Below are 21,871 nucleotides of genomic sequence, written 5' to 3' on the forward strand. Positions count from 1 at the left end.
AGGGGTCTTGAGCTCAGCCTGGAGACAGACAGCTCATCTCAACCACACTCACACCCACACACAGGGGCTGCTTCGTCACGCTCGGATGAAAATGGGAGGGGGGTACAGCAGGTGACACTACAGTCCGTACAGCAGTGCATGAAGGCCGATTCTCAGTGTGGCCTGAAGCAAGAAAGCACACAGAATCTCAGGGCGTTCATAGCCCACAGCCTGGCAATTGAGGGTACAGAAATAAACATCAATACTCCCAACAGAACCTGTTGTTTTTGTGCAGCTCTTTGCTGGACGTGGTCAGAAAGAAAAAGAAAGAAAGAGCGAGGTTTCCTGTCTAAAATGTTTGTTTTTTAAAAGTGATCCTGTTTCAAATGTTCAAACATTGTGCAAATGTCCTCTTCAATCGAACGAGATTCATTCGTTTCTGAAAAGCACTAATTTCTTCAGCTCTCAAAAATCTACTGTAAATCTTTATTTAGAATATTATCCATTTGGCAGTGCTAATTAGCACGTATTATACCAAGGATAATGTGGTTAACTGCCTTTCAAGAAAACAGATCAGCTTCCCTCTGGCTGTCAGGGGAAATTCCTGGAATTTATGATGGGAGAGAAGATTGGCATTGTTTGATGACAGGAATATTAGTCTTTGTAAAACTAAAAACTACAATTTTTGAAATACATAAGCAAAGAGAATGCATCCATCAATTTTGTAGTCATTTCATCCAACTCAAGGTTGAGGGAGACCCAGAGCTTGTCATGCAATGGGACAGGATGCCAGACCATTGCAAGGCAGACCAAGGGGAAAGCAAATATAGATACTTGTTAATTTACAATTGACATTTCAAGCATCACATAACATCATTGGTATGTCGTGTGTAAAAAAAGTACACCACTAATGCAATTAAAAGCACCACTTTTGAACATTCCTTTTGACTGAGTAGGAGATCAATCAGATGAAGTATGGAGACAGGACATTCTGAAATGAAATGTTTATATTTAATATTTAGAATATCTAATAAAAAGCCTGGGATTTCAGATGTTTTAAAATAATATCAGCATATCTTTGAATTATTAGCTTCTGTCAACATGAAACAATATCTTACTAACCAGTTTGACTGCAATCAATAAGTCATACTGTACACAGTATTGTGAACTGAGATGTTTATTTGCTGACATTGATGTTAACCATGCCTATATGGGAAAAACAGATAACATATATTGGCTCAGAATGGATATTTAGTAACATTAGTGCCAAAAAGGTCTAAGAGAGTCACACTGGATGAGTAGAAATGAATCGGAGTGTTCTGAAAATATGGCCTCAGGACTACAGTATATCTATAGACTATGTCTATGTGAATTAAAGTAATAAAGAACTGATTCAGAGAAGTTTCACAGATTCAAATCGTGTTTGGTCAGATATCAGTGTCTGTGTTTCACACCCAGTTTTAAATGAAGACATTTGTAGCTCTACTTCTGTACAATCAGGGTCATGCGAAAGCTCTGAAAGGAACATCAAGGCACCTCAACGTACAGACAGTCTTTCTACGTACAGTACAGTATCTGCTTGGCCCAGGTCATGCCACAAGCCAGCAGCACACCGCTCTAGACAGAATTTTATTGGGGAGGAAGAAACAATTCACAGTGACTTGGCATGCTTTAAGGGCCTTTATGCTAATTAATTTTCTAATGAAGTATCACCAGTGGAAAACTATGTGAAGAAAAAAAGAAAACTTGACCACAGCGGTGCGTTTTGCCTGAGCCCAAGCTCCTCTACAGAAACTGGGATGCCTGAAAAACTCTAAGCGGATAACTGCTAACAGTACACCTGGTGCCCTACACACCTTAGTATTACTTTTTCAAGGCAATAAATGAGTGTTTAACTTCTATTCTCTTTCCAGAATGTGAAGAAATGTGAAAAACACACTTTCTTTCTGTAGTTCTTTTTAGGTCAAAGTTGCACACTGGATGGATTGCATTGTGAATTACAGTATAAGGCAAATGCAAATACACGTTTTTAAATAATTCTAAATAAAAATAATTTTCCCTCTGGAGCTCCTTGCTGAAGTACAGACACCTAGTTTACAGCATTTACATGTTTCCACTTGGTCAGCTTTTAAGATCACATGGCCTCAACTATAATTTCTGTGCTGACGATACTCAAATCTACATCCATACCAAACTTGACACCAATGTGGCTCTCTATTCTCTCTAATTGCATCTCTGTCATAAAAACGTGATTGACTCAAAATTACCTTATTCTAAACTGTGACAAGACTGAAGCCATGCTTGCTGGCACCCCCATCAACTTTGTAAGGCCAATGCTGTAACCCTATCTGTGGATGGTACTGTACTTGAGCTTCAGTCTAAATTGAAAAACTTGGGGGTGATATTTGATTCAGTCTTGACATTCAACCCACATGTGCAACATACTGTCAAAACATAATTCTTTCACCTTTGAAATATTGCCTGACTACACTGTACAGTATGTTATCACTAACTGTGGCTGAAAAGCTGAACAACACATTTGTCTTCTCCCAAATTGACTACATTAATGCTCTACTCGCTGGGGTTTCTAAATCCACATTGAACAAACTCCAGTATGTCTAAAATTTGGCAGCCAGAATCCTGACCAGGTCTTGTGCAAGTCATCACATTACTCCTATCCTGGAGTCCTTGCACTGGCGTCCTGTCAAGTTTTGTGTCGACTTCAAAATCCTCATGCTCACCTATAAGGCTCTGCATGGCTTGGCACCTCAGTACCTCTCTGAGATATTATCGCCCTACTGCCCACCTCGCAACCTTCACTCTTCTAATTCTGGTCTCCTGTCCCCCAAGCCTGTCTACACTCTAGGCGTGACAGGGTCTTCTCCTGTTATGCCCCAAAGCCCTGGAACTCTATCCCTAAGGATATCAGAGAGTCCATAAACTCTTTCAAATCTGTACTCAAAACTTTTTTAGGGCTTTTACTTAACTGGTTCTGTTATTTATTCCTTTGTTCCTACAATATTCAGCATCCTCATCTTCTGTCTCCTCTCATTGTGTATTCTATCTTGCATATTTTTTGTTGGCTTTCTGTAAAGAACTTTGAGAAGCCACTTTTAAAGGCGCTATATAAAACAACGTTTATTATTATCTGAATATGAGGCATCTTCTCGCACTGCGATTCCAGAACAAGACCCACAGACCTGAATTGTCAATCAGAGGCCACTCTCAGCCCCCACTGACACTGCCTTGCTGTGCAGGCACCAGGCCAGGACCAAGGTGAGGGGGGGTTAGCACACAGCAAGCTCAGAACCCCCCTCCAAAGGGCGCTCTCCCCATCTCACCCCCACAGTGCTCAGACAGTGCTGCATCTCCACAGGGATTCCTGGTCACAGCTGGTGGGCGGCAGAGCCTGGATTGAAGGCTTTAGGATTCTTACTGCTTATCAGATGAGCTGCATGGAAGCTTCCAGAACTGCCCTTTCTCATGCCAGATTTTCATCTATTCTCCAAAGCAGTTCTATCAAAATGAAGCATGAAGCATTTGTTGTTGCTTCCTTTTGTTGTTTTTATAAGCATACCACTCAGCTAACCAATCCTCTGTATCATTAATGAAAGGGGGGATTTGTTTTCCTTTCTGTTTTAGACCTGCTGGGTATCTTATTCGTTTAGATTAGTTTAAAAACAGAGCGAGAAAGCATGCTGGAGAGATCTTAGGATATTTCTTCTCATGGGGTATCTGTGACTTCCCTATAAAGCTGAAAGAGAGGTTCCAGAAGTAAGATACAAACAGCTAGGTCCAAGATGGACAAGTGTTCTCTGAGCTCAGACTCAGTTTCAGACCAGGTCACAATGACTGTGTTCAATATTCTTCTTGGCCATCCTTTTTTTTTTCTTTACTGTCACACATAGGCCTGAAAGGCTTGTGTGACACTTCTCAGCAGCAGTGTGGTTCAGTAGTCTTCCAGTAAAATACCCAGCTGTATCAATGGGCACAAATGTTCAGTCACTTTGGGTAAAAGCATCAGCTAAGCATCAGACTGAATGCTCAGTCTACAAAGAAATGTTATTGCATGTGATCATCTAGCCAATGAGAATACATCTGGATCGAAAACCCTGCAGATCTAAACAATGAAAGGTGCATCACTATTGCAAAACTGCACACACGTTACAGCTGAATAGACAAAGGCAGTTCACTTTTTTTTTTAAATGCAAGGGCTGTTTTTTTTCTTTATCCTGGTACTGTACAACATTTAAGCAAAACTAATGGCTGGAATTGTCATGCAGTCAAGCAAAGCAAGAAAACCAGCCTCCTTGAAAATCCAGTCATGTGAAAATAAGTGAGAACAATCGACCTCAGAGTGCATTTATGAGTATTCTGGATGACTGTCCTATTATTCATATCTGTGAAGTTGTTCCACAGCAGCCCTTTGATGGTGTTACATCACCCCTATATTCTAGTGTTTTGTCTGGCCATGTTAATCACATCAGCCCATTATGTGTCAGATGTAATTTATTTTTTATATATATATACACTGTAAAATCAGTTATTCAAAGAAAGTTCTCAATAGTTGTCTCTCTTTCTGAATTTTCGTATCTGCAGAATTCATTTGATAAGACTGAACATTAATGATGATTACTCAGCCTGCCGCAGTTCAAAGGTTTCTCTGGCCCCATGCTGAACACAAATGCCAACAAAGCAGTTGGCTGTATTGCTTTCAAATTTTAAGGTCATTCACTTTGCTTACTGTATCTACTATGAAGTGAATTCAGCAGTCAAGAGATTGAAGCAATTTGTATATGTAGTGCCTCGTGCGTTGCCTGGGGGTGACTTCTGTTTTTCTGATAAGACAGTAATTCTCATCTCTGGTGTTTCATTAGCAGGTTTACACCACATCCGTGAGGGGGATCTGTCAAGCTCCCACTTTTACTCTGAGCTGTGTAGCACTCAGAAATGCCAACTACTGTTTGCCAGTCTAGCCTGCTGGCTTCTTTTATCCCCTAACCTTCTGTTTAATCCAATATGTGCAGTACATGGTGTTGGGCGGCACAGTGGTGTGGTTTTTAGAGCAGCTTGTGGGAACCCGGGTCGATTTGGGTCTGGGAAAGCTTCTGTATGGAATTTGCATGTTTTTCCTCTGCACACATGGTTAAGTTATGTGGTGTCACCAAATTGGCCCTGTGAGCACATGTGTTTACAATAGACTGCCATCCCATCCAGCGTGTAGCTGTGTGCCCCGTTGTTTTTCGTTAGGGGTCAGAATCGCTGAGACCCTTTATAGGATAGAGCTGCTATTGATTACAGATGGAGGTAGAGGATTGTTAAGAAAATTTCAATCCAAAGAGAGATGTGTGTTGAAATGATAATAATAATAAGTAGTAAACTTTATTTTATATAGCGCATTTAAAGGTGGCTTCTCAAAGCGCTTTGCAGGATGACAACAACAATAAATAAGAAGAATACAAAAGATAAAAAACAATTACAATATACAGTATAGAGGAGACCGTGGATAGTGGTACTTGGAAAAACAGAGGGGTGAAGAATGGAACCAGTTAAGTAAAGGCTTTTCTGAAGAAGAGGGTTTTGAGTCTGGATTTGAAGGAGATGAGATATGAATATTACTGAGTATTACATATACTGTATGAAATGAGATACACAGTAATGGAGAACAACCTTAAACCTGGAAAGAACCATATACTGGCAGATTATATGGCTTATAAATCTGAACACCTACATTGAATACCAACTCACAAACAACATTTCTAGTTAATGCTTATTAACCCAGACTGAGGTCCGATATAAGATTTATGAATTCAGGGAAATAGTTTTTGTGTACAGCCAGGTTTTAAGAAAACCTGGACAGAAATGAGGGGAAAATGCTCACATTCTGAGCAGTGTGCAACCGTGTTTATTTAGAATAGTAACAGTGAATGCAGACATCAATGCATCAAGGTTTTGTATTGGCAGATACAAATAGTGAATGTGCTATCCATCTTGTTTTTTGTAAGAAGTACAAAACTCAAGAGAAAAGAAAGCACAAAGCTACCTCATTGCTTTCTGTTGTCTGTATGTCTGTGAACAGTGTGTGTACGTCCAGAAAAGTGCTATATAAGTTTAAGCTAGTATTATTATTATGTTCACTATTGATAATATGCTTCAGCCTTTGAATAAAGAAAATTAAGGTTTACTGATAGCTGCTGGAATACTGAAAAATAACCATCCATTTTATGAGATATTTTCTAATTGAAATCCCAGTTCTTCAGAAAAGGATCAATTCAAAACATTAAAACAAATTAGCATTTATTGGAATACTTTACATTTATCGCACAGGGGTAAGCAACGTTCTCTGCGAGAGCGTAAAGTTAATTATTTACAGGAGGCGCTTTTGCTGAATTGCACAAGGCACTAGAACAACTGTGATTGAATCCAACCTCACCCTCAAAATGTACAGTACAGAGACTAAAGTCAGTGATGTCAGTCCTTATTATGCCTCTGCCTGATCTTTACAACATGGCACTCATTTTGTTTCTCAGCCTCTCTACAAATATTTAAATGATTATCTCTTGTCACTTGTCATTCTGATCAAATTTAAATCAGCCTAACCTACAAGACAGAGGCAAACACAGGTAAATCATCCACTGGGATGTACTGTGTTTGGAAATTGTCACAATAAAGCAGTATTTACAGAGAAAATATTATACCAAAAACACAAGCATACACACAGATGCTTTTGTAGACACATCGCAAAAAACATGTTAAAGACACGAAAACGAAAACTGACAAGTGTTGGTTTAAGGTCATTAGTAAGGCTATGGCCTTCTTTCAAAATGCATTGATGAAAATTGAAAAAAAATGGAAGGAAAGCGCTGTTTGCTGTTGAAAACTATCCATCTTCAGCAGGCTCAACTCCACAAGCAGACGGCTGACTTTGCTGCTTACTGCCAAGTTCATTATAGGATGAGGGGAAAAGCCTGCATTGTAGGCATACAAGCCCACTGTAGTAACCACCAGCTGATCATTTTAATAAAGTAAAAAAAAACACAACCACCTGGAGGAAAAGGGGGCAATATAGCTCATGAAGCAAACCAGAGTCATTACAAATCCTGAAAAAAGCAGCTTGCATTTCATTTGCCTGGCACTTCAGTAAAACACTTCTGTGTGTGCAGAAGATGACATCTAAAGAACCAGCAGGATATCCATCAGAGAAAGTGCCAGTTTCTCTACCTCACACCGCGATCATCCAAATCCAAACCAATAGCATTTTAAGTCAATTATAATATAAAATACAGCACTGTAACTGAGCTGGAAGTTCACTGTAAAAGACCAGAGGTCGTTCAGCTACAATTTTTGTAAGTGGCAATTGTTAAGATATGTCCATACAAAATATCATCATTGAGTTTACACTCTCAAAAAGAAATCTCCAAAAACACCAAGGGCATCTACATTCCTACTGAATATATAAAAAAATCCAGACTTTGTAAATATGATCACATATTGAACATCAGTAGGTCATTCGTAAATGCACTAGAGCTGCTGTCATAGAATCTCAAGCAAGTTCCAAGTTAATGTTTTACAAAACAAAGATCATGACATTTCAATGTTACTCTATTGAGAGAAAGACGGCACAGATTGTTTGCATATTTTAATTCCACATAAAACATTACATAATGTGGAAAGAACATAGAATTTATATTCACATAAAATATTAATCAAATTCAGTTCAGTCCAGATAATGCAGCAGTTCTACACAGCTCTGCTTTACAGAAAAACAACTAAAGCACAAAAATGTTACTCATTAACAACAACTCAAATCACATGTAGTGTCAGGAGAAAAATCAAGCGATCTCCAAGAAAAAAATAACTTGCACCAAAAGGAGAGGCTTAATTTTAGATTCAGTGTCGGGCATCAGTCATTTAATACTAAGTTCAAATATTCTATTCACTGAAGAAGGCACATGTTAAAAAAAGAAAAGTATTTTTGACATTGGAACCATACTTTACATTAACCAGGCCTGCAGAACTGCAGCAACCTGACTTCTGCTCCCGGGAACCTGGGCCAACTTCAGCATTAAGCGTAATGACTGTCTCAGCAAAACCCAATATGGTTTCAGAAAATGGCACTGCTGGTAATAACCAATGCAATAAATTAGGACACAACACATTTTTTTTACTATTACATTCTTTTTGCCATCTGAGGTATATTTTAGAAATGAATCAATTTTTATTTCTAAATGCGGATTGACAGTTTCTGAATCCCTCATTTCATGAATCTATGTTTTACAGACATGAGGAGGTGAGGTTAAGATTGTCCTAGTGAATTCATGCTGTGTCATTATAAATAAATACATCACTGGTTAAAGTACACCACCCACATTATTACAATAATTTAGTTGTGTTTTTTTAACAAAAAATACATAAAATGTCTATATATTATAATGGAGTAACAACAGCGATAATCATTCAACCATCTTGTTTTGATTTATGAACAGACTAATTATTTTTCAATTGATTTTCATTTTTCAATTATTTTTCTAATACTGTCTCAAGCAGAATAGAAGTATAAAGGCCTTACTAGCAAGAGCCCTAATAATCAATTAATTGAGGATGCTGCTATGTTTATCTTTTTTTTTTCATTTTGACAGCTCTGTAATCGTTGTGGCTCTAGACTTCCTTTAGGATTTAGTTCACCCCTCTATACCTAACCCAGGTATGTACACTCTCAGCTGGTGAGCCTGCTAGCCTCACTTTTCACTACTGTCAAATCAATCTAAAGACTCTGGGTCAGCTGGAGTGTAGCCAAACATTTAAGCACTATTCCAGATGAGACCTGTATGATCTACTATATAGGGTCCTGTCACATTCCAGGGATATCAGAGACCCTGGGAAAATACAACTATATGATAATGTTCTGGGAACCCTGCTGAATCGACCGACTAAGATTACAAGATCAAATCTGCAGCTCAGCATGTGTGGGGATTCATTTACAAGCCGTTTTGAGAATCTAAACAAAGACTGTGATAAAACAGAATTAATTTGGAATCACGTCTCCCAATTTTCTGTGTGCATTTTTCCCCATGACACCTACCAGCAAAAATGTGAGCAGATCTCAACTCGTTAGAATTGACAGTAGTTGTAGTGATTGGGGCGTAACTGGTTTTATGTTAGGTGTCTGGCCATTAGGGTATTTTCAGTCCCTGCTCATTAACCAGCAATGGATTTGGGACACCAAAAGGGCAGCTTCTCATCATTGGCACATTCAAGGCTTCTTGATGATTACATCACCATAACAGGACATAGCGACCTTTATATCGGCATTGTAACGAAATAACAGTGTATTATGGTTTCTACAAGATGATTCATTATAACGCTAATACTGTACATGATGCCCATTAGATCACCAGGCACTGTGTGATCCTCCATTTGGTACTCATATAATGCCATCACTTCCGAATGGTTAGACTCTCCCAGTGATCCGGGACAGAGAGACTGTAACTCAGTGCGTGCCAAGCAGGCTTTGCAAATGGCATGTTCTCAAAACCGATTCCAGCAAGGTTTCACATGTCTGCGGTTCTGTGCTGCTACTGTTTTAAAAAGATATGTTGGTTTCTTTGTCTTTTGTTGCAGCTGAGCCAGTACCAGCAGGCACCCCTAAAATTAAAAACTAATTTCTCATAAGCACACTTGACAAAGGAGATGATCTCCACATTCAGTCCCAACCAGAGTGTTGTTTAACACAAAGCAATGTTCTATATTTTTAAATGTGTTCGATCATCCTATGTACTGTACAGCTGATACAAGAGCGGGTATTGTGATGTAGCCAGGCAAAGGTTCTTGTATTGCTATTGTTTAATCCAGAATTTACCATTACCGTGTAATACACTAAAATGTATCCAACATTTCTGGACTAACTCTTTTTGTATCCAATACAGTCTGTGAATTTTTGTAGAACACTTCTTCATGACCTGACCGTATTCCTACTGTCCATGACCTACAGCAGCTTCACCCTTCAAATGGCAAACTTCAGTCACCAAACTCCTCCTCCTACACACACAGTTGTTTTCGTTTGCTCTTGATTTTCACTGCAGGACACACACATAATCAGGAACCATTTAGAGACAGCAATTAACCTACACAGCAAGGTGGGGAAAAATTCGAGCACCCAGGCAAAAGGCATGCAGACATGGGAAGAACATGCGAACACCACACAGAAGGCACCCCAGGCCAGCATTCGATTGCCTTTACAAAATACTGCCTGGACTGATGTTTGTTTAATTTGATTAAAAAATTGATATTAGCACAAGACAGGAAAATTCATTTCACAAATCTGTCTTTACAAAATTTAAAAAAACTACCCTTTGGACTAAGCATAATATACATTTGTTTTCCAATCCTGGAGCTTTCCAGATAATAATTCATATCATTCTGAAATACAAGAGTACAACACTTCCAAGTGTTATTCCTTTGTTTTGTTATTACCTTTTTGCTTCTAAAAAGCTGGCCAGTGACACCCTTAATTACAGTAGCTCAATCCTGTATTTTATATCTGTAGTCTGACACTGCCAGTGCTCCAAATCAATACCCTTAATACAGCATTTGTCAACAGACCCTTGCTGTGTTCAAACTCCTAAATTGGGTGTTGCTGCATACCAAAAAACTATGCATAATGGAACGTAAAATCTCTAGAGGTACAATGATTTTATTTCAAGCACTTCAATTAACTATTCAAAGGAATATTTTGAGTTTAGCTCTTCATTTATTTATATAGTAACTGTTGTGTGCATTGTTTTGTGGACTCCAGAAAAGGCATAGATGTTCTCTCTTGTAATAGCAAGGAAACAAGTCATGCTGAAGTGATCAGGCAACTCAAAGCCTGCTTATTCTCTAAATAGTTGCTGGATCCATCCATATGTATTAGCCTATCTGTCATGCTAAAGTACATTTTTCACAGTTCTGCCACATTTCAGTTTGAGAAAACTGGAAATTTCACATGGATTTACCGAGTTAATAGTCAATGAATGTTATCTTTTATTTCTTTACAGACAATGCACATAAAAATATCTGCAGTTATGTTTCATTTCTATGGCACGGCAGGAGACTAAGTACTGCTATGCTGATTGTTAGCCACCTGAAAGCATCTTCTGAAATATTTATTAGTCTTATTTTTTAAATTACTGCACAAAGATGAAGCTGAATGAAAGAGATTAGCCCTTTAAATTAACACATGTATGACAGATATGACGAATTAGACTCACGTCCATAATTTCTTTGAAGAAATGTTTTCCAAAAGCACTCTTTAACCTCATGTTTTGTGTGATTTTACTCAGAGTAACTCAAACAAAGAACATTTTAAGATTCTGGACTTTTGAAAGTAAGAAATGAACCTATAAAAACTGCATAAAATATAAAATAGCTTCAACCATTTTGTATCAAAACACATAATAATGCAAGCATTTGCAGCACAGACATCACAAAACAGCTTTACGGTATGGTTCATCAAGAAATTACGTTTCTGTACCAACAAAAAGATGAAAAACAATTTGATAATTGTGATAACAATTATATCAATAAAACTTCATAAAACATGAGATAACAAGCCATTTCTTAACTACAACCATTTGTAACCGCACATGTGATTACACAAAATCAAATAATCAATTTCTCTCAATACTTCTGATGATTATTTGATTTAATATTCTTTAGTGATGAGAAGTTTCTATGAAAAATAAACTAAGCAATATTTTGTTTTCCTGGTGGATGCTAAATGTTACTTCACCCTGTATATCAGAACAGAACAGCAATACAGCTTAATAGATCTCAGGCTATAGCTGTTTCTTCTGGTGTTATGAATACTGGATCATCATCAAATTAAATGTATTCTTCATAGGTTAATAAAAGTACTCTTAGTCCTACATACAGAAGTTCTTGAGAAACAAGTTCATGCTATTGAAATGAAAATGCTTTTGTGCTGAAGACACGCCAACGTTCCTGCTATCATGTTGCCAGAAGTATGTTACTCATGAAGCATGAAATCCTTTTAAATTGTTCCCCCATAATATGAAGCACCTGGCAGTGCCCCTCAATCATTAAAAGCTGAGTTAATGCCTTCATTAATTAAACAGAGGCCTGGCATTTATCAAGCCATCCTTGTAAATATTTTAAAAGAAGATTTTGATACAGACATAAATCAAGTCTTTTTGACAGAACTACTGTACTGTATGTGCAACTGTATGCTCCATTAAAGGGAACCAAAAATCAGGTGGCAGTCAGCCCTGGGTTAAAAATTATCTTTGGAATCCATTTCAGCTATTCCATTCCCTGTGTGGGTTACTTCCTATAATGTTAACTCAATGACATGCATCGAGTTCACTTCCTGTCCCATCTCCCAGTTATAACTTTGTGCACCCATATTGGTTTTCATTTAGATTGTAAACACCATCCCTGTTAGGCTCAGGTTAAAGTTCACCGGATGTTTGAATATTTGATCACATCTCATTTCTCCCTGAGCACAGCTCTTCCTTGGTTACACGGTTCTCCATTTTTGTTTGTTTATTTTATCCATGACTAGGCCCTTGGGCCCTCTAATCCAGCTTCAGCCTACTTCCGAGATCTGACACGTGTAATCACAGGAGAGGAAAAGTTAGACATCTCCTTCCCGCCTCCCAGGCAGGTGGTGCTGTCACACACTGACCCTGATCAGCTGATTTACAGTATACTGTAAATGACTGCTCTTTGGCAGTCATCAGGGCAGGAAGGGCAACTCTCACATACTGCACCTCTAAAAAGATCCATGAAATCTCAATACCCAGCTCTACTCAGTCTTATTCAGATCAGGGATATGGTATGGTATGCTTTTTAAAAGCACCAGGAATTCCTACCCTTTAGCTATGAGACATTCATATTCAAGGTAAGAATGTGGTTTGTAGGGCATCCACTGCAACGCCATGCATTGTGTCATCTGTCATCATGTCAGGTTTGGTGTACAGTCATCTGAAGATTAATGGCATGAGGATTTCAACCTCCCATTTTCAGAATACCTAGACAACCGGAATTTTGCATAAGTGCAAAAAGAAAATCAAGACTACATTTCAATTTCCCACAAGCAATGCTAAAATCAGTCGGTTTAAATTTCCCTTAGGGGGAGTACCGTAACATTTGTTGCTGTAGTAGATCCTGGTAGATCCAGCCACAATGACGGCACCCAATTTCACTACACAGAGCAAAGCTTTTTACGAAAAAAAAGGTTTAGCAAAACCTGAAAGATGTTTCAATCAATATAAGATAAATGTGAAATGTTTACCCACGAGCAAACAATAACTATTTCCAAGATGGCCATGGAGCTATTTTTCCTTTGAAGTCTGACGCATAAAGAAAAATCAATTAATTACTTTCAGAACACTTGTCACATCATCGTTAGTTATTTTACTTACAGAAATGCCAGCGTTCAGCGAGCTCCTATTCTATGTGTTCACATAAATAAAACAAAGGTTTGTTCAGTTAACATGACTGCATATATGTTTTAGAGTCTCCAAGGAAGCACTCAAGTGGGCTCTTAAGATTAAATTGTTCATTTTCCATGACTGGTCCTAACCTAGAAAAGTATCATTGGAATAACTCAAAGCTGTTAGCCATCTCCTCACTGTAGCTTACCGAAACTCATACCGCACCGGAAATTAAGGAAACAATGATAAAAAAGGGGTCATTAAAGTGATTTGTTATTGTTTCATTTTTTTGTTTTACTCCTCTAACTCAAAACCTCAAAGAACAGTATGTCCACACCTCTCTGTTAAAACACCATGACATGATCCTTGGTCCTTAACCTCATTCAAAAAACCACTTCTGCCATAATAAATGACATGACATGTGATGGAGAATTACCAGCAATTACAATAATGTCACCAATAAAAGTCAATATGCAAATGAAACTCCAAGGCTGACAATGGAGTGGACAGCAAAGTGCACTGTGCTGATGGCTTGCGAATCCATAATATGACAGAAAGGGAAAGAAAACCAAAATTCTCCACTCAATTATTTATTTTTCTAAGGGAGGAGATTTTGAAAAAGAAAATTAATTTTTGCAAGTATTTGTAAATGAGAGAAAAGCAGCTGGCATGATTAATACTGAATGTGCACAGCTGGACATCTAAACATTACATGATCCGGCCACTGTAGTGACATACTGTATAGAACATTATCTCTTCACATTTTTTAAGGTGTATACAGATTAAAAAAAAATGATAGTTGAGAAAAAACAACTTAAGCAGCACAGTACAGTAATGCAGTGGTTTACCCCGATCCTGATCATTTCTGGACACAGAAACAGAGGTGCTTTTCAGTTACACTATTGCACACTGGAGTGCCAAAAATAGTATTATTGTGTTTGAAAACATATATTCAAAGTCCTGTTGCTTTCTGAAAAAACACATAGGGATTTTCTCCAAATTGTCAACATTTCAATTAAGAACATAAGGAATGTTAGAAACAAGTGGATGACATTCAGCCCATCTTGATACTTGGTTACTAGTAGCAAACAAAGGTGTGGATCTCATCCTGCAATTTCCTAAAAGAAGCCAGAATATCAACTTTGATAACATGGCTGGTGGTTGAAAAACTAAAAAAAAAACATTTCTACCTTTTTAGTATGGTCAGAACAGAGTTGGGAAACAAAAAAAAATCTTTTAAATGCCATGGAAAAAATGAACAGATAGAAGTTATATAACCATACAGCTGTCATGTATCAGAAGACTTTAAACTCCACATAAAAGCCACATCTGGAGATGAACTACAGGGACTGGGAACTGTTCATCCAGACACCTCAGAGGGCACCCCTACAGCTGAAGCTACTGTACAATCTAGGGCACAAAACAAAGAAGAGAATACAAGAAAATGGGCAATTTGCTCTTAAAAAAAGTAACATTCATATAACATACTATATTCTCCAGTTACAATTACAGGCAACATTGCAAAATTGATTGATAATATGGAAAATGAGCAAATACAATAGCCAGTTCAATAAGAGATGGATAGACAACACTGACTACAATAGAAATGTAGTCTTATACTGTACATTATATACTGTACATTGACAACAGACCTATCCCAGGAAGTAATCCCACAGATTGCTGTAATGATCCAGAAGCAAGGAAATATAGAACAATGTTTCAAGTAAAGGAACTTGAAAACCAGAAAGAGTCAAATAATCAATTTCTAGTTATAAGGTAAGGGCAGACAAAAGCAAGTTGAAAGATTTGATAAACCCCATTTTTCTTTTCAACAACCTTAACAATCACAAATTGATTTATGAGAACTGAAAATTGCTACTTTACTGATACAATGACACATGTTAACATTAAATTAGCATTGAAAAAATGATCATGTCAAATACTCAAAAGCCAAAAGGAAAAACAACATCATTAAATTTTGTCCCGTTGACAAACCAATATTGTTAATACCAGATGAGTACAGTATGTGGTATTTTTCATGCCAGTAAAACTCATTTTTACAATTACCAGATTTTTGTTGACTCCCATTCAGCGTATGCAAGTGGGGAAAAAGAAGCTTTAATGGTGTTGCCTTCCATCAGAGCAGTGCAACTACTATGCTGATAAACCAAATTTCTGAATCAGAAAAGGGAACAAGGAGATGGTAACAGCCATTATCACTAGTGTACAAGAGACAGTAGACTTTAGGAATAAACCCCCCAGTCTCTCAGTGCGGATTTGATTTGTTCATCACATGTTTATTCCAACAGAGAAACACAAAGCAGAGGGCAAAAGTGGGAAGTACTGTATGTAGAAGTGTATTTAAAATAAAATAAAAATGGAAGTATTTCTGTCCGCAAAGGATCGTGGGAGTATGGAACAAGCTAGTGAACCCCGCCACAATGCCACAGCTGTGAGATGTCACTGGCTTCTTTCAAGAAACAGCTGGATCCTTGAATCCATTGCCTACCAACTACCACAGAAGCTAGATGGGCCAAATGGCCTCCTCTTGTCCGTTACGTTGCTTATGTTCGATAAAAAACAGAGCCCATTATGAAAATCTACCTTGCGTGTCTGAAGTTTTCTACAGCGAAACAGCGAGACAACCCAGTTCAGTCTTGCGCCATTTAACTCAAGAGGGACTTAGAGCCGCATTATCTTGATTCCATGTGACGCACGCAGCCTGAAACCATTCCGTGGAGAGCAACAAAAACCTTGACCACCGCAGAAGAGCAACTAGAAGAGACTGCAGATGAGCCTGACATCCACCTGAATGGGAGCCGCATCGCCATTTTTCACAGTGATTGACGCGCATCTCGATATTTAAAGGCATGCGTCGGCTGGGACAAACTGTGACATCTCTCGAGCTAATGGAGATCTTTATGACAACCACTGTCTGCTCTGCTCCCCGCACACAGTGCTGGCACACCTGCCAGCTTCTAAAGGTCAGTCTCTCATAATGAATGAGTACAAATCTAGGGCAAAACAATGATGCCCCAAAATAAGTAGCCCTTACAGGCTTCTATTTAGGAAGACGTGCAAGGAAAGCAGGACAGTGTTTTGGAGGGATTTAAAAATGGCAAAGCTTCCGCAGTGTCTGGTCCACTTAGGAGAACTCCGGAGTGCTGATGATTTTCTTTAAGGACACTTTACTTTACCATTTATATTTTTACTAATCAGCTTGACGAGGATAAATAATATATTACACCTAGAATCTTTATATAAAATGAGCTTTTCGCCACACAAAAATACAAAAACAAGAACTTCCAAAACCACGCAAAAAATAGCTCAAAATATTTATCTGCATTTACCTAAAAGGAAAATAAATGATTACTGTAAAGCATTTTTTGCCTCTTGACTCTAATTCTGAGATGACTGCAGAAAGAAAACATTGCCTTTTGTTGACAGTCAAAACGTAGCAACAAACACAGGGTCTGAAACAAAAAAAATACATATTTCTTTTAAAAAACAAAACAAAACTCAATCAAATCCCATCAGAGGTCTTCTCTTACGTTTATAAAGCTGACAAGGTATAATATATGTGCATATCTTCATATACAATATGTGCAGACCCTTAACACATCAGTGAAAAGCAGACTGGACATTCATTACTTATTTTACATGTACTCACATAACTGATGACACAAGAAAATAATTTAGGCATTTTCAAAGGTTTTGAAGAGTTGTGTCTAATGACTGGTACCCTTGTGCTCACTGAAACAAGGATGCTGCAAATTTTGTTTATAAACTCCTGATCCACAGCTACAGTATGTAAAATACATCAGTATTAATTTGTGCTGTGTTCATCTTTTAAATGGGGGGGAAACCCTATCATGGCAATTTCATCAATCTATTTTTTCAGTGATTTCAATTTCCTGCTCTAATATCTCCTTTGCTATGAGTCACATTTCATTCCATGACTAGCAAATTAGCGTCTGCCCAGGATTAATACACCCCTGGTTTCACCTTTAGGCTGAATCCTCTCCACTGAACAACCCTTAATCCCTGCAGATGTCAGCTCGACACTGAACCCTGGAGACCTGGACTCATCCTGATGGGCCTGCGTTTCATCTCAGCCAGGCGTCTGCGGTGAGAAAATCCAAATTAAACCCAGAGCACTTGCCTTGCCTCGGGAACGTGAACAGGACACTCGGGGAGCACACCAGGGCCTTGACTGTGCCACTAACAGCGGGTCACACGCCAGGGAAATGTGGCTGCCGCACACGAAGCTTCTCGGTTGTCTTTCCAAGACCAGCCGTTTAGCGACCTTTTCTTTTCACATAACCTTTTCCTGCCGCCAGTCTGTGCGATTACATCAGCATACCTAAAAATGCCCACTGGGCGGCGCTATCTAAGCACATACCATCACAGGTGCCAGGGCAACCACAGTCTGGGCAGACGAGTTCGATGTAATCGACTCGACTCTCGAGACACCAAGGTGCCCGGCCATTATGATAGCAACCCAAAGAGCAGGCTCCTGATCCGACATTTCATAGGGAACAACAGAAGCTAAACAATCCCCAACAGCTTCCATTAGGCCACAATATGTGTTCCAGGGGACACTGCTTTGACATTTCAATTGTCAGTAAAATGACATGTAACAAAAACAACATTAAGCTGTGAATGTAAACAATTGTATAGTAGTTTGCTCACCTTCAAAAATATTTTAAATAATGATCTTCAACATAGTTTGTTAAGATATCAATAATGTCAGTATTAAAAATGCATGATTTTGACCTACCCTGAGGAGATTTGAAAGAAGACCCTTTACTCCCCGGAAATATTTAAACGTGTTGCTGTTTCAGGTGTTTTGATGGCCAACGTGTGCAATTATTGGGATCTGCTCTGATGTACTGGGCATTTTGTGCTGCGTAGTGTTTTGTTTGCCCTGTATAATTTCCTCACATCAAAGAAAATGAAACATGCTGCTGGCGCCAGTTTAAGACAAAATGGTTTATTTGTTTATTGATTCATGCTGGATGGGAAGATTCTGTTAATGATACTGTAGCATTCATACAGTATACTGTATGTGTATAGGTTTTATTTTCTGTTGATATTATCCCTGATCATGAATCTCATTCTTTAAAAAAATAATTTTTAATATACATTTAAGGATTAGAGAACAAGACCACACCCACTATAAAAAGCCACAATTCACATTCCTCTGACATTTAAGTGTCATCGGTTCTGTGTCGTATGTAAAATTGTCTCCTTGTGTATTATTTATCTGAGGCATGTGTTTGCTTAGACATACAAAGGCTTCTTTCTCACTTGGACTTGCAGTACCAAAGATGCTAAGCACACTTAAGCAACAGGTTGAAGTAACACTGTGCATGCATTCAGCTCATTGACATCCGCCATCCAAACAGTTACAGTAACACAATTCACTCCTGAGATGAACAGAGGCAGGGTACCTTAGAACAGAGAGATTTCACGGATGTTGAAATAATATCAGACAAAAGAAGCATGAAGCTGTGAACTCATTTATTGCTTTTGCTGTAGAATGCAGTTCCGTTTAGAACATGTTGACAAAAAAAACAAAGCACAGTAGCTCCATAAAAAGTCATGCTTACGAAGAATGTCTGTTACAGCAGTCTACTTAAGTATCCTCAACATCAACAGTGTTTATTCTACCATTATTGTGGTATAGAAACCAGTGTATGATTCTCAATCAAGTTGATATACGTTATAGATTTTGAAATTACATGTACATTTTGCTTTAGAATTGGTAGAGTGTTACTGTGTTTTAGACAGAGTAAAAAATCTATTGTATTTTTAGCATCTTTGTGAAAGCGAGCTACTCCCTTATTTAGCCAGAAACCTGTTTTTCACAATGCCTAATATGAACAAACAGCATGCTTCTATCAGTTATTATGATGGTGCATATATATTTCAGTTATGATGCTACCACCCAAAAACAAATACAAACACGACAACAGGTAAAAGGAACAGACACACATAAAAAAAGTGTTAAAAACACTAAGGTAGATTTTATTTACATCGCCAGATTAAAACGGTCTTGTGAGAACTGAATAAATGCAAGACAAACCACCCAAATTTCTCTCTCTCTGACAGGAGCTCCTCTTTCTTTATGGCATTGTCCCTTTTTCATCGTGAAATCACACTACAACGTGGGAGCAGAAAACAAAAACAGCTCACAAAGAACACACCCCTCTGACTCAGCACTAGAAAAAGGAGGAATATTCTTCCTCTTTAATTGGGTAAAAAATAATCTGTTGCTACTGCCGAGGACTACAACTTTTGAGAAAAAAAAAACACGAAAGAAAAATTAAATCAGCCCATTACCTAAACATAGCCAAGCAGACACACTCCACAGACAGCTGCTACTTTAGAAAGCTTTTTCCTTACCTTCTTTCCTTTCTTTTTCCGGTGAGCTGGCTTGCCAGTGCCCTTTTCCTTGGCTTCTTCACTCATTTTGGGTCAGATTTGTGTTTTTTTCCTTGATTTTTATTCCACCATTAAGAGCTGTAGAACTGTGGCCAGTATCTCAGCACAGACGTCCATGTGAAGCCACTACCAGTGGGGAGTGACTGGGAGGCTAATACTCACACACAGCACCAGTTCCACAGCTCTGATTCACTGGGAGATGTTGCCTTTTTTGCTGCCCATCAAGCCCAGGTGGATAAGGAAGAAGAGGCATCAACGAGATTCATATTCCTGTAAATCAATATCCTTTTGAGCAGATTCTTTGCTGGCTATCACTCTGATGGTAACACCAACACAGACTTTTAGTGCTTTACTGCTTTGCTCAGTCTAAATGGTGCTGATGGGGAGAGACACTCTCTCGCAGCCACACAAAGAGAGAGAGAGAAAAGAAAACGGAGAGTGAAATTAACAGCAGACTGCTGACAACTCTCAGAAGCTCTGCCCCTGTCAGTGGATTTCTTTCCCTATACAAGCTGAGATATCAGATGTGAATCTCAGGATTGCTGCTAGCTTAACAGACCAACTCATTAGCGAGATGCATCAGGTCCTTCCAGAAATGGAAGTCTGTGAGTGCACGGTGCCACTAAGATCAGGTTACTGGATCTTGAAGAAAACCCCTCCCTTTAGCCGGCTGGATGCAAAAACAATAACAGAGGCAGAGGGATCTGCCTGAAGACAAGGCTCAGAAAGACAAGTGCGACTGCTTTTGCTTCATCTGTGTTTTCCTCCCTCGGTGCACAATAAACAAGGTAGCCTTTATTTAAATCCTTCCCTGCCACCCAGCCACTCACTTCACATACAATAGCCGTGTCATACTCGGGAAGCACAGAACGGCATCCTTGTGTGCTTCTCCTGTCTCCTCCAGTAGCTGCTGCTTCTTCGACAAAAACAGATCCAGCCTTACAGCGCTGGGGCTCAACTGAGCTGCAGGCGAGTGGAAAAAAGGGAAAATCCTTCTGCTGGCTGTACAAGCCAATGAAGCCTTGAACATCACAGGAGAAATTGGCTTCGTTGTCACATTCTACTTTGAATTAATAATTAACAAAGCAGGCCCCACCTCAGCCATGCCTGTGGTTCTGAGATTATCACCAGTCTGGGGGGGGGCTACCACAATGTAACTGGAATACCCAGTCCTTATGATGTATTTACTTATTTCTGTAAAAGAAGAGTGTACTGTCTTCAACCACAGAGGAACTGCAATCAATGGTTCTATTAACTACTACCAATTTCTAAGGGAATTTTTTTTTATTCCAGATATACTGTAACCCTATCCCACATTAAAAATATTCAGAAATGTCTGCATATGTTTTTACATTTAACAAAAAATGTAAAAAGAAAAGTAGATTCAAATATAACTAGGTTTTTTGATAGTTAATAGGTATAAGGTACAAGTTCTATTTTTATTTCAATAATAAAAGCAAGCAGGTTTAGAGATAGAGCCAATAAACAGATGCTGTATTAGTCCTAGACGCAGTATATTACAATATGACTATGTAGTAAGGGGCTTCAAAAATAAAGCAAATATTATTGGCTCCAATGACCAGATGTTTCATTTTTTATGACTCGCAGTACATACAGTAAATATATACATTTGTGGGGAAAAAACAACCTGGTCTTTTTAGTCCACCCACTATTTTAGGCTGGGACGCATGGAATTATCAGGCTGGAACATTAAAAGGCAGTTATTTCCAAAAAGTAAATAAACTCTGGGATTAATATAAACACATTACTTATTAAATGATCCTGGACCTTCAATATACAGTGAAAATGCAATGGACAGTGTGAAGGAGCACTGTGCTTCTAAGCAGGAAAACTTTCCCACACTAACACTGTACTCTGCCCTCTGCTGGTCAATTTGAAACACAACAGGAGCAAGGCTAACGAAAGCTAACCAACTCGTACAAGAAGCCCAACCACCTGACGGAGACCTAGGAAACACAGTGTTAATTAGCGTGTGCTCACAAACAAAT

At 38.6% G+C, this 21,871-nt stretch overlaps 1 protein-coding gene across 7 annotated transcripts in view; it reads right to left on the reverse strand.

Moving 5' to 3' along the window:
* The window catches only part of ank3b (ankyrin 3b), a 159,373-nt gene extending 137,638 nt beyond the window's left edge, over nt 1-21,735 (reverse strand). For all 7 annotated transcript variants that reach the window (XM_088916637.1, XM_088916635.1, XM_088916636.1 and 4 more), the window contains exon 1: nt 19,824-21,735. In XM_088916637.1, coding sequence (XP_088772763.1) covers nt 19,824-19,889 — 66 coding nt within the window. In that variant the 5' untranslated portion in view covers nt 19,890-21,735. The remainder of the gene's footprint in view (nt 1-19,823) is intronic.
* Nucleotides 21,736-21,871: the final 136 nt, after the last annotated feature.

Source organism: Atractosteus spatula, chromosome 5 (genome assembly GCF_055471065.1).
Source record: "Atractosteus spatula isolate fAtrSpa1 chromosome 5, fAtrSpa1.hap1, whole genome shotgun sequence".
In the NCBI taxonomy this organism is placed as follows: Eukaryota; Metazoa; Chordata; class Actinopteri; order Semionotiformes; family Lepisosteidae; genus Atractosteus; species Atractosteus spatula.